The sequence below is a fragment of the Semicossyphus pulcher genome, unplaced genomic scaffold, assembly GCF_022749685.1.
Source record: "Semicossyphus pulcher isolate SPU_LCO1_2020_fin unplaced genomic scaffold, fSemPul1.0.p SCAF_22, whole genome shotgun sequence".
NCBI lineage: Eukaryota > Metazoa > Chordata > Actinopteri > Labriformes > Labridae > Semicossyphus > Semicossyphus pulcher.
Genome location: NW_027211696.1, coordinates 20,677,403 through 20,691,704, shown reverse-complemented (window position 1 = coordinate 20,691,704; position 14,302 = coordinate 20,677,403). Strand labels below are relative to the sequence as shown.

The window sequence follows — 14,302 nt, the reverse complement described above, 5'->3', positions numbered from 1 at the left end:
CTTGCGTGAGACTTGGACCAAATGACTTGAGACTTACTTGGGACTTGAGCAAAGATGACTTGGTCACAACGCTGTCTTTGACACTTGTTATTGTCAATCATTCTGTAGAAGGTGGAGTCAGAGAAGTGGAAAGCCCCTGACCCTAATCCCTCGTCTGAAGGGTGTATCCATGTATGCAGGATATGTGCACAACATAATGCAGAACTTTAATTACCAGCACGACACTGTATATTTTACCCATGCTAATAGAGAACCACAGACACAGCTGTCCTCTCGTAGCTTCTGCCAGTGGAAAGAAGGAGTAAAAACAGATCATTGTTCCATTATTTTGCCAGAAAGCTTTTGCAGCTGTGTGGCACTGAATCAGTGGTAAATACAGCTAAATGCGGCCTCAGACTCAATCAAGATCGCCTTTATCTTCTGGCTTTTAGGATGAATCTGCTACTTTAAAACTGCCAGAAAGAGTTGTGTGTTAAAGCCCTGCATTTGTTAGTGCTCCTGGAGACCTCACCTGACCCTCCAGGTGGCTCCACAGTGGAGTTATTAATATGAGGACAGTCGACAGTGGCTAATACCCTGAAGCCTCCACAGCAACTTTCCATCACAGCTTTATTAACGCTCGCATTATTCTGAAGCCCCTGATACAAAACAGCCGTTGTTTACTGAACCTGACAAAGCAGAGGACTGATTATGTGGCTAACAGTCATTGTACAGCTAACTTCATGTTTTTGTTTCACATTAACTCTGTGTTGACCTGCAGACAACCACAGAGCTGTGAGGGTTAATGAAGTCCAACTGTGTGATACACTCTTTCCTCTCTCTCTCTGTATGTCTCTCTTTGTCTCTCTGCCCTGAAGAACAGAGTTTGATGAGAAATAAACAAACACAATGTTGTGCAGCTGCAACTGATTCATTGATTCAATCCACAGGTCCACATCAACGTGCTGTAGGCAACGTTATTTATATAATCGGGCTAAAAGTAAACAAGACAAAATCCTGTTTGAGACTGGATGGTTGTTTCGACTATGAACTGTGCTATAAAGCATCATTACTGCAGTATATGTGACATAATGTACGTTATTTTTTTAAACATGTCTTGTTTTTGCATGTCAGAAGAATCTGTACCCACTTACTTGTTAGTTGTTTACATTTTGAATGTGGAAGCTAATGTGCTGCTACGTGGTTTTTGATAGTTTGCTAGGTGACTGCTATAGCTACCACATGTTTAAATTGGAAGCTAATATGCTGCTAGCTGTTTATTCAGAGTTTGCTAGGTGGTTGATATGGCCTTAGTATTAGCTACCACATTATTAAAGTTGTAGCTAATATGTGACTCCATGGTTATTGCGAGTTTGCTAGGTGTTTGCTTTGGCTTCCTTGTTAGCAACCACACTTTCAAGGTTGTAGCTGATATGTGGTAATTGCGCTAGCTTTAGTTGGTAGTAGTGGTTGCTCATATGCTGGTCTGCGGTTGTAAAAGTTTGCTATATAAGTGGTTGCTAATGCTAAACCTTTAAACATTAGCAACCTTTTTTTTTTTTAAAGTGGCAGCTAAAATGCTTCTCTGAGAGTTTGCTCTGTGTTTGCTTTGGCTTCATTGTTAGCAACCAGGCAGTCAAGGTTGTAGCTAATATGTGGCTATGGGTTTTTTTACATAGACTGTATAAATAAGGTTCTTTGAGAGTTTGCTAGGTTGCATTAGCTTCAGTATTAACTACCAGATTACCAAAGTGCAAGCTAATACGCAGCAACGTGGTTCGTGAGAGTTTGCCAGGTGATTGCTGTAGCTTTAGTATTAGCTCCCACATTTTTATGTGGCTATGTGTTTTTTGAGAGTTTGCTAGGTGGTTGCATGTTTAAAGTGGAAGCTTATGTGCTGTTTTTATTAAGTTAATTAGGCGGTTATTATGGCTTTAGTAATAGCTACAAAACTTTCAAAGTTATAGCTAATAGAGATTTTCAAAGTGGTTGCTTATATGCTTGTCTGTGGTTATTGAGAGTTTGCTAGGTGGTTGCAGTTGATTTAGTATTACCTACCTCATTTTTAAAGTTGTAGCTTATACTGCTACATTATTATTAGTGGTTGCGATGGCTTCAGTATTAGCAACCACACATTCAAGGTTGTAGCTAATTTGTGGCTATGGGTTTGCCAGGTAATTGCGCTAGCTTTAGTTGGTCATAGTGGTTGCTCATGTGCTGGTCTGTGGGTGTGAGAGTTTGCTAAAAAGTGGTTGCTAAAGCTTTAGCACCATTTAAGTGGCAGCTAAAACGCTTCTCTGTGGTTACTGAGAGTTTGCTAGATGGTTCTTAAGGCTTTAGTAGATAGAGGCTAAGTGTTCAGTGACTAAGTGCTTGCTAAGGATCTACCTTGGGTTTTGCCGTGTCTGCTTGTCTGTTTGCTGGTTGCCATGACATAATACCTTATTAAACAGTATTTTATGTTCTATTTTTCATGATTTATGTTATCGCTGTAGGTCTTTAACAAACTGTTTCCCCTCTTTGCAGACACTGAGGTGTGTGGATTTGGCTGGCAGAAGTTTCAGTCTCACTGCTACAAGTACTTCACTCACCGTCGGACCTGGGACTCCGCTGAGAGGGAGTGTCGGCTGCACGGCGCCCACCTGACCAGCATCCTGTCGCAAGAGGAGCAGATGTTTGTCAACCGTAAGTCCATGATGTGGCTCTTGAACCACGTCTCTTCCTGTGATATGATAAGCTAATCCTTGGGACAACCAGCCCATCTTCTTTTAGGTAGTCCATTTTAAGATGCCCTTTAATGTTTTGTTTAAGGTCCCGACTAGAGGCTGATTTAAGGTATCCCTCTGTGTCTTTTATAACACCTTTAAGCATGGCCTCTTCCCTTCCCAACCTGGGGATGAAAACAGGCTGCAACCACACAGGGTCTGAAAAGTAGATATATGGTGACCATAAAAATAAATACCAAAGCTGTAAACAGCTATTGCATTTTACAAAGCTGGCATCACGTTTGACGAGAGTATATTTAGTTACAAGCACACAGACGAAAGATTCAGTGGGTCTGTTGTAAATCTGTGCTACCAGGCCAAAACTGCTCGCCGATTTTGTTCTTAAAATATTATATATCGACAGTTTTCTGCACCTTTCGTTGATAAACAGAACTCTAAGAGTAGGTATATGTCTTGAAGCTACTCTGCCCATAAGAACTATAAAGTTACTGTTTAAAGGCCTGAGCACTTTAAGAAACCTGTGTGCTTGGCAAGAGGCCAGCCATGAAAGTTTTCTAATCCAATGATGAGTGTTCCTACGATAAAATAAAGTCCTTTAAACAGAGTGTTTCCATGGACGATCAAAGCTCAGTGGTTGAGCAACATGCAGACTGTCTCTCCGTTTATTGGGGAAGCTGCTGACTGAGACGCGATGGACTCGAGCCAGCTGAGCCCGAGCGTTTCCTCTGCTCCCCGCGCTCTTGTTTGTTCACACTCGGATTATTCACCGCTGCTCCTGCTGCCACACACATGTTCAAACCACAGACTTGTAAAACACGGCATCAACACTTCAGCTCCTACTCCGTCTTCTTCTGTCACACTCCTCTTTTCAATCCAGAGTTTTTGCTCTGTTTCCTGTTTGTATAAAAAAGTTAAGTGAATACAGACTCAAAGTTAGATCCTGATGTGTTTCACCTCTTCAGGTCTGGGCAGTGACTACCAGTGGCTCGGCCTCAACGACAAGATGTTTGAGAGAGACTTCAGATGGACTGATGGCAAGCCAATGGTAAGACGCATAAGTGGATCAGTCTGTGGCTGTTTAATGTGCGTCTGATTATTTAACCTTTGACAGGAGAAGGAAGCCTGAATTTTCATGCTTGTCATGTGTTTTTTGCTCCGTGTTTTTCCGTTCATCCACCATTTTGGTTTAAACTGAAACATCTCAAAACAATAAAGGGATCGGCACAAAATTTGGTTCAGTGATTCATGTTCCAGTCATGAATCCTGGGACGTTTTAGCTCCAACCTAAGGTCAACATTTTAAACTTTCCAATACCTGCAAAATAAATGACACCTGCATAAGCTGTACTTTTTGTTTCAATTAGCAATGTTAGCATGGTAATAATTACACCTATCAGCATCTTAGCATCATCTCCAATCACAATCATCTTGGGTGGCACTAAGCCGAGGATGCAGGAAAGAGTTTGGGAGGTGATGCAAGGCAAACATGGCCTCATCCTGCAAAAGGAAATGATTGGTCCTGATATTCGTGAGAACTGGCCATCGTGAGTGAGAAAAACGGGAAAATACATGAAAATCAGACAATCAAAAAGAAGCACACAGGTTGAAAGGTTTTCTAAACGAACCATCCTCATCGATTAAAGTTCTTTTGACGCCTTTAAGGTGCAAACGAAAATGTATTTAGTCAGTATAATATAATGACCACTATTTAAACTTGCCAAGGAAGATGAGAAGCTTTTTCAAATTCAACATCACTCTTCTTCTACTGTAACAAACCAGAAACACTTCCTGTGTGCCTGCCGTGCTGCAGCTCCTGCTCTGCAGACCAGCCGCTGCACTAATCTATGTTTCTCACTCATGATGTCACGCTCTCATACATCACACTGGGAACGCTCAGCTGTGTTAGCTGCGGTGAAATCGAGGTCTGACGAGAGCCTGAAACCTGACACTGGTGGGACGCTGCTGTCGTAATGTGTTATCATTCAGAGCAGAGGCACACCCTCACCGGGGTCACCATGTGTCCTAACTCTTGCACAAGCATGTTTTGTACTGTACTCAGTAGAATGCATGATTTCATTTTCTCATGCTTATTCTGAATAAACTGAAGCAGCTTGTGGAGGATTTCCTCCTGCATGTAAACTTTGTTTGTTGTCCCTGTAGCACCACTGTCTGCTTTCCCTGTGAATTACATCCACACACACGTGTGTGTGTGTGTGTGTGTGTGTGTGTGTGTGTGTGTGTGTGTGTGTGTGTGTGTGTGTGACATGAGCAACATCTGCTCGTAGGTGTAGTTGGTGGTGTCAGACGTTGATCAGTCTTGATACAGAGACTTCTCCATGTGTCTGGGTGTTTGATATTAAAGTTAAACATTGAATTTGTTTGTTCTGACAGCAATATGATTTCTGGAGGCCGAACCAGCCGGACAGCTTCTTCCAGTCAGGAGAGGACTGTGTGGTGATGATCTGGCACGAGGGAGGACAGTGGAACGACGTGCCCTGCAACTATCACCTGACGTTCACCTGCAAGAAGGGGACAGGTATGCACACACACATACACACACATACACACTCCAACACAGCGCAGCTCGGGCTGTGAACACTGTTTAAATTCTGCTGTAGCTGTGGAGGATCTCTGTGAAGTCTCACTTCAGACGTAGAGTTTGGTGTTGTGGAGCGTTCAGACCTCCAGAGGGCTGCCTGCGCTTTCTGCATGATCCTGTTTAAACTGATCTAAAAGAAAAACTTTAATCACTCGAGCCTTCTTTCTCTAGAAATATAAAGGGAAGGCTTCCAGCTCTCGCATCATCTTGTTTTACCTCTGTCGATGACGTCATTATGCTATGTGCGCTGTAAAACATGTTCACAACAAGCGGGCGGCCGCATACATGCCATGGAAGATCATTGCAAACATGCATTAATTACAAAACCTTTAGTTTGTAGTGATTTAAGGGACATGATGACTTCCTGCTCAGCATCAAACAGCAGGTAGACACAGTTCGAGACCAGCTGGTGAACATAGTGCAGCATTTAGAAGCTAAAGAGGCAGATGTTTCCCTCAGGAGGTGGCTACCAAACACAGAGCTAAAAGAGAGAGAAGATTACGGTGATATGATGTCAGCGTTGTGCTCACAGCTTGATGAGTCATCAGTAAAGAGAGTTTAAACATCACACAGTGAAATCTTTGTGTTCCCCCCGCTCAGTCTCGTGTGGGCAGCCTCCCGTGGTGACAGATGCTCGCGTGTTCGGGGCCATGAAGCCTCGTTATGAAATCAACTCCCTGCTGCGCTATCACTGCAAACCAGGCTTCATCCAGAGACACGCCCCCACCATACGCTGCCGCGCCAACGGCCAATGGGACACGCCCAAAGTCACCTGCACGAGCCGTAAGTACTCATGTTTGAGAAAAGTTTCGTTCAGAATCACAAATGTTTTCTATTTTTCAACACGTTTCTTTTCCATCCGTCTCCTCAGCCGCTACCTACCACAAGTCAATGACTTTGCGGCGCCACAACAGCAAAAACAGCGAGCAGCAGAACCGGCCCTACAACCAACACATCCATCACACCAAGACTCATCCGAAACACAATCAGATCCAAGAGCAGCCGCAGAGCTACAACTTCTTTCAACGTCTCTTCATGAGGGCGAAGCGGCACGAGGATGAGCAAACACACGCCTAGGAGCAGATGAGACGCTGAGGGGTTTGTGGTTTTTTTAAAGAAGCGTAGCGACGGCAGCCAAACACAACCGGCTGCTTCTGTGGCTCCCGAGGCATCGATAGACAGAGAGAAGCACTGGACTGTCTATCAATGACTCTTTAAAGGAAAAGGGACATGCTTCACCAGAATCTGAATCGTAACACTAGTGAGTAGTTAGCTCTCAATGCCCCATACTGCAAAACCCGGTGCCTTAAAGTCGTCACTGTGTGCACACTGAACCCTCTGAGTGCTCTGTCAGTCATCAGTGTGTTCCCGTTCTGAACACAGTCTGTAAGCGAAACCTAATATTAAAAGTACCCTGTGGAACTTTCTGATAAACAAACTTCTGTTTACATTCATTGTTTTCTCCTTCAGGCCTCGTGTGTTTGTTTAAAGCATTTCCTTCCTCATAAAACATTTACAAAGCTAATTATTGGAAGAAGTACAGACCTACTCCAGGATCCTTTTTTGCAGTCCGGGGATTCTCGAGGGAACGTAACGACCTGTTCTTTATGTGGAGGTGCGGAGTTTATACTTAAAGGCACTTGATAAAAGACTTACATCTGTGTCCCACCCTTAAAGATCCTCCAGAAGCCTCCTCTTTCCTCGTCTCCTCATAGTGCATTTAAGGAATTGGAGTTTCCTCCATGATGGAAAAGTGCAATCAATTCCCATGTTATTGGACGAGAGAGGATTAGAGCAGTTAGCATGATGAGACGCACCCATCCTCGAGAACACGGCTCTCACCGTGCAGGTTGAAACGCTCCACAGGATACCTTTAATCTAGCTCTCACTCTAAATTATTCTCACAGCACATTGTACCCGTGTCCCGGCCGATGTCCCGTGTAGATTTTTGTACAAAATATTTTAGCTACAAAAGGTTTTTAAAAGGGAGAGCAGCACACACACACACACACACACACGGAGCAGAGGAGACGATTATGAATGTGCAGTGTAGCGCGTGCGTGCGTGTGTGTGCTGATGCTATTAATCATAGGATTATAATATAGATACTATATGAAGCCATATGAATTTAACTTATTGTATACTTTAAACTATGAATGAACTGTGATGTTGAATAAAGGTCGTTGGAACCGAAGCGATTCTGCTAGCGATGACTTCCTTTGCTGTTTACAGACTCTGTCATGTTTGGTCGCTGCACGTAGCATCTGATTAGCGATGTTAGCTCGTCGAGCTGTTGATGCGACTCAAAAACAACCCAACCAGCTGACTTTTTTTAAACATGAAGAGTGTTGGCTGGAGCCTTTATACATGTTGCTTTTGTGCTGCAGATCTGGAATCTGTGTTAAAATCCAACAAATGAGGGAATGTGAAAACTTCTACGAGCTCCACAAGATGATTTTATGTGCTCTTTATCATTTTACCTTCTCGTCTTCATGCTCTTCATGCTTTTTCATTTTTATATATTGTTTTTTTTTTCAATGTATATGCATTTTAAAATGTTTTTCTACTCCGTGTGGTTAATGAGGTTCACTGTATCCGTGGCACAAGAGCTTTTTTATGTAATCATTGTTTCTTGCTGTTAAATCATCCTGGTTTCATTGTCAGCTGCGTGTGCAATAATACAAACTCTTATAAAAACCACTTGTGTTCTTTGTTTTATTTTACAACACTTACATGAGTCTGCTGTTATTTTAACAATGTGCTCTTATGTTAGTTTGTTAGTGTTCTGCTGTAATTTCTGCCAACCACCAGATGTCACTGTGCTGCTTCAATATTGTAGGACAAGAGGCCAAAAGCTCCATAAGGCTTCAGCCTTCATGTAGTTAGCTGCTTAGCAGTAAGCTGATAAACATGTTGGAGCGTGTAGCTGCTAGAGAGGCAGATCATCACCTCAGGAGGTGGTGGAGACCAAAAACAGAGCTGAAAGAGAGAGACTGTTGCTCATTTATCACGTTGCTCTGTAACTTCTGGATGTGTAAAACGCTTTTGTATGTTGTGTTTGTAGCTTATTCTGCTGCCGCCAACCCAGCCAAAACATCACAATGGGTTCCATACGGGCTTACCTGGGATAGGTGGGCTTACTTTGGGCATAGGCTCAGATGGGGCTTCTACTTCGGGTCGATACTTGGGCTCACTTGGACAACCCAGAAGCATTAACATGGGCCGGAGATGGGCATACCATTTAGACTGCAAACATGGGTACTTCATGGGCGGCAGTCCTACATTTTGGGCCCTGTGTCGAGCATCTACGCTGACCCACGTAGGACCTCCATGGAAAATGAGGAGGCCCCAGATTGGACATAACTGCCCCGTACAACCCGTCTGGTCTCCTCTAGGAGAACCCCCAGCACGTCCAAAATGTGTGAATGCAGCAGTGTTAAACGGTGCCATTATGACTGAACAAGGTGATGTGTGGATGCATCTGTTTTCTACAGAAGCGCTCCTACAAACCCCTCCATGCCCTGGCCCCACAGTACCTTTCTGACCTCCTCCACCCCTTTACCCCATCCTGGAATCTGCAGCCCTCAGACACAGGCCTGCTTGCCATTCCCCACACCGACCTGTGGACTTTAGGGGAGAGAGTGTGGCGGCCCCCACCCTCTGGGACTCACTCATTCACTCATTTTAAAAAACTGCTCTAAACCTTCTTTGCAACAAGACCTACAATCAATAACGACCGTTACCCAGCTCACTTTGTCTTCTTTGTACTTGTGTTTCTTTCGTTTGGGTTTTCTTAAAAGGCGCCTTATAAATCCAAGTTATTGTTATTAGAAGTTAATGGAAGAGTTTGACGTGTCACCTGATGCAACCTTCACTCATAAAGAAGTTTTATTTGTATGTAGATTTATGAGACCAGGTCATTTGTTTTGGACTATTTTCATTGGCGGATTTATTCACATTTGGTGCTCTTGTGAGTATTTGGATGCAGCAGGATGGTCTTTGTCGGACTGAGTCTGAAGAAGCTACAGCTGAGGCTAACTCATGTGTTTTTAATAGTTATTGGACAAAATTGAAGCTCTTTGAGTCAGAAGGAAGGATTTGAATAAACACTGTCACCAGTGGGATCATTGTCAGATTTGGGGATTTATATAGTTACTGACAAGAAAAGCATGAACACCAACAGTTGTATTTTTTGATGCAGCCATCAATCAAGTGAAACGCTTGTTAGTCAGCAGATGGCGCCTCCTGAATTCTCAGTCTGAGCCTTTAGACTTTTACATCTGTAAAACTGTAGAAAGAAAAATGTACGTAAGCTTATTTATAGTCATTGTTGTACATTCGGAGTGCTAGTAAACGACGGCCTGACACCTGCCTTGTTCCACCTTTGCCACCTAAAAACAAACGCCCTCCAGAAACCAGCGCGAGAATATGAATCAACATAAAAACCAATACGTCACCAGAATGCCGTCGCTCCGCTCCCCGAACAGTCCAGCTCTTTGCCAGCATGTTTTTCAGTCTCAGCTGTAAGCAGCACCATGAATGGCCTCGGTGTTCCTGTGGGGAAAACATTCGTGCAGCACGGCGCTCCTCCCTTTGGAAACACGTTGAGCACATTACTGCATTACCCAGGAACTACACCTGGCACCCTCCGCTAACAGCCATCCTAAAGCCAATTACTGCCCGGCTCCAGCCGACATGAACTCTGCTGACTCTTATTTTCTAATGTGACTCCAATCTGATTGCTCATGAGTTGTCATGATATATTTGGGATAACAGGCGAACTCATTGAGCCCTGTGTAAAGAGACGAAGGCAGAGTCGTGGTTTATGAACTGTTTTATTGTCCTGTCTTTGGGTCCCACTAAGGTTTCCCCGTACGCTGCAATTAAAAACAAGGCGTCTGAAAAATGTGTCAAAGGAAATCTTGTCTGTTCACATGTTGATCCAAGAACAACACAGGTGTTAACACTCTGTCTTTTATGCAGCATGAAGAAGCTCACTGCACTCATTTTCATGTTCATGTTAGCAGTCTGATTTTACACTGTGCGTATAATACTGAACTAATGTTGGGATTAATCATCTTCACACTATAAGATGTTTTTTAGTTAAACGTCTTCTACATGGATCTTCTGATGAGGATGTTGATGTTTGGCCTTTGACCTGTTAGCTTTAGCATCGGTCTGTTAGCATGATGTCATGTATGCGGCCAAGAAGCATATAATGAGCTACTAATTAATATGACGCTGAGGATATTTTTCAGTGTACTTCAATAGAGCCTCTTTATTACTCTGTGCTTTTTGTACACGATGATCCACTGTCCATTTATACTGAAGGTGTGTGGAGCCCTGATGATAGTCTGTATGTTATTAGTTATAAGTCCTTCTATACAGTGACCTGATGGCTCCATGTGGGTCATCCAGTTTATTCAAAATGGCCTCTTTCTTTGTCCTGAAAAAGAACCTGATGAAGCTCTACGTCTAAAACATGGTGATCTGCACAAATTGACCAGATTAGAAAGTGTGTTTCCAGGGTTATTATGTCACAACAAGTCAGACGCTTTAAGCACTGAAGAGCGTCGGGGTGATCCATACGGACATTAAACTAGACAACATCATGCTGGTGAATAGGACACGACCCTTTAAAGTCAAGCTGATAGACTTCGGCTTGGCCATAAAAAGATCTAAAGCCAGGCCGGGAATGGTAACAGGTAAGAAGCAGAGAAAGGACCGTTTTCACTTCATTCATTCGGTTTGTGAGATGTTCTCTCTGTGTGTGCTTTGAATCCTAAAATATGACGGTGTGGCTCATTGTGATTCGTTCTTCCACAGAGCTCCAGAGATTACTTTGGGCCGACCATTTTCAGAGGCCATTGATATGTGGGCGTTGGGGCAGGTGGTTTTCATCATGCGCTTTGGCTGTCTAATGATCCAAACCTACTCTGAATATCAAGCAGTAAGTCATTTGCTAATCTGACTTTTTTTTGTCCACTCTTTTCCTAAAAGATTGAGTGCAGCTTTTGTCGTGAGCGACAAACACTAAAACATGATTTGTCCTTTGTTGAAGTGAACTTTCAGGAGGGTTGAGGGACATTATGGGATGTTTAGTGCTCTAGAGATCTCTGAATGTTAGCTCTGGCAGTAGGTACTAGCATTAGCATGTAGAGCAGACGAGAAACGAAGCGCTCCTGCTGCATATCCTGACGTGACGCTCTTTTATCTCCAGATGAAGTTCATAGTTTATCTTCTGGGTGTGCCGCCTGACGATCTTCTCAACCAGGGGAGAAAGACACACCGGTTCTTCACTAAGACGGAGTCCAACACCTGGAGGCTTCAGGTACTAAAAGTTGTTTCATCCTCACCAGACTTTAAGTGTGTTTGGATCAGCTGGTTGGTAGGAATGAGCTCGTTCAACATGTTCACACGGTGATCTTTCCTCTGACGTCTTGCTCGGGGTGGAAAGCACAAATGTTGTTCTAATGCTGTAATCTAGTTTTGCTAATCATACTTAATGAATCTATCTAATGATCACGTCTCTGCGTTGGGATTGATCAGGAACTGTAAAGACAATGGACTGTTAGGAGAAAAGTTATTACTTATCACCCATTTAACAACAGTTAAAGGTACAATTCAACCATTTCCTCGCCAGCGTTACGGTTTGTTGTGTTACACCACAACATGGAGAAGGTGCCACTTCCTAGCGAACGGTATCGTTGGCTCATTAACAGTAACGTTAGCTAGAAAAGGGGAGCCTACGAGTTATGAAAACAACGTATTTGCAATCCCGTCTTATAACACGACCAAATGGAGATTTTAGCGAGGACATGGCTCAGTAATAATGTAGATGCTGTCAAACGGTAGCTGATGAGTTGTTTTAACAAGAACATTAAAATCAATTCAATGAACTTTTCTTTTAGACACCTGAGGAGTATCGGGGGAAAGCCCTGACGTCACACTCAGGAGACATACATTGTCCCCTCCGGATGACCTGAAAACAGTAAGCGTGAAGTTCTTACATTTTCAGTGCAGTGTCTTTTTATGAATCCTGAGGATGACCTGATTGATGGTGGATTTGACACTTGTTTCCTAAACTAGATCTATCGGAAAATAAACGGCAAAGCTGAGGCAGACAGAGCCGTGCATCGAGCTGTTAAAGGCCATGCTGACAGTGGATGAGAGCCGGAGGATCACTCCCCGCGGGGTCCTCACTCATCCGTTCATCACCCAGGACGACCACCAAGACGACAAAGACGACCACCAAGACAACCAAGATGACAAAGACGACCACCAAGACCACCAAGACGACAAAGATGACAAAGACCACGAAGACCAGTAAGTAAAGTTTTTGAGTATTTCCATGTTGGTGGACCATTTCTGTTGCAGTGTTCAGAAAGGTTCAGAGCTTTACATCAGACTAACAGTGATTGTTTGTACACAGGAAGCGTACGACTGAGGAGGGAAGCGTTCCACCTCCCACAGCCCCTCTATGCCGTGTGATCCAGGTCCGGCCTGCAGCCTCCGAGAACACGCTGCAGCTGGAGGATGAGGAGAGAGCAGACAGGTAAGGGACTTTTACTTTCTAAACTGTAGAATAACTGCTTCTGCTTTAAGATCAGAGAACTTCTACCATCTCTGTGTTTATGAGTTCATGACAATCACAGGAGCAAAACTCTGACCGCGCGTGTGTGTGTGTTTAGTTTGCAGGACGGGTCCAGTGAGACATCGGAGGTCTCATGTGACTCAGCACCACCTCAGTCACCAGCGATGACTTCGGAGGAAAGCGAGGACGAGGAACAGAAGAAGAAGAAGAAGAAGAAGAAGAAGAACATCTGCCAGCGCTTCTGTTCGTGGATAAAGAGGACCTTCAGCTGCAACCGGGTCGGCGTCGTTCAGGAATGAGGTAAGAAGTGAAGCTTTGCATGTCCTCCCCGTGCATGCGTGGGTTTCCACCGGGCGCTCCGGTTTCCTCCCACAGTCCAAAAACATGCAGCTTGTAGGTCAATCGGAGACTTTAAATTAATCTGATCAGAGAAGAACAAATAAAAAGTGATTTAACAATTGAAAAAGAATTTGAACTGTGTTGTGACTTTGATTTAAACTGAGTGAATAAATAAATGCTTCTGATCTGATCGACTGTGTGCTGCTCAGTACAAGTTCTTTCCCTGTTTGGTAACTGAATCAATAATAATGCTTCATATTTAATAAACAGCTGATTTCATTTGTGTGTAAAATCTTCAGGTGTTTTTATGTTTCCTTGTTGGACCTCCTCTCAGGTCTGTGGGGGCGTGAACAAAACGTGCTTGACTGACAGCTCTCTCATCCGTCTGTTGACTTTGTTTTACTTTCTTTGTACAAATGGGTGAAGCCACATCCTTCCCGGCCTCTAACACCTGACCACAGGCCTCTGAGACGCTTAACCTGCACAAATGAGACGACAGAAACTGACAAGAGATGCACCCCAGACTGTGCTGCAGCTGACACAGCATCTCTGTTGGATTATAGTCACTTTGTCTTATTGAAGCATTTAATATTATTTTCTATCTAAATAACTCATCATGCAGACATTTGAGCCTCATAGCAATAAAACCAAACAGCAGCGCTAACAGCCGTCAGCAGAGAGCTGGTGGAAACTGCAGGGCCGTGTTTATGAGAGGTGTCACGCTCAGACTTTCCAACCATCACAGAAACAGTTCCACCTCTGTGTGAATCACAATCCTGTGTGAATAATAGTTTGACCTTATTATGTGTAAAATCAGGGGTTACACTCGTCCTGGACCGTCACACTTCCCCGATGCTTGGGGACAGTATGGAGCCGTGACAAAGGACAGGAGGAGAGAGGAGTTACATGTGGTGGAGCTGCTCTGGAGGCTTCACTGTCTGCGTTACAGACACAGAAACTGGACTCCCATCTGTTGAGGCTGGACTTGCCTCATCAACTGAGATCTGTGAGATTATATCTTAAATAATTCTTTAAAAAGAGACTTTAAAAACTCTAAAGTTACTCA

The 14,302-nt window shown here is 43.7% G+C and overlaps 1 protein-coding gene across 1 annotated transcript in view; it reads left to right on the top strand.

Annotated features, from left to right (window-relative positions):
* vcanb (versican b) overlaps positions 1-8,000 on the top strand; it is a 28,941-nt gene extending 20,941 nt beyond the window's left edge. Inside the window, exons 10-14 of the mRNA XM_069673892.1 lie at positions 2,506-2,664; positions 3,668-3,750; positions 5,096-5,240; positions 5,904-6,086; positions 6,175-8,000. Of these exons, the coding sequence (XP_069529993.1) occupies positions 2,506-2,664; positions 3,668-3,750; positions 5,096-5,240; positions 5,904-6,086; positions 6,175-6,380 (776 nt within the window). The 3' untranslated portion in view covers positions 6,381-8,000. The remainder of the gene's footprint in view (positions 1-2,505; positions 2,665-3,667; positions 3,751-5,095; positions 5,241-5,903; positions 6,087-6,174) is intronic.
* Positions 8,001-14,302: the final 6,302 nt, after the last annotated feature.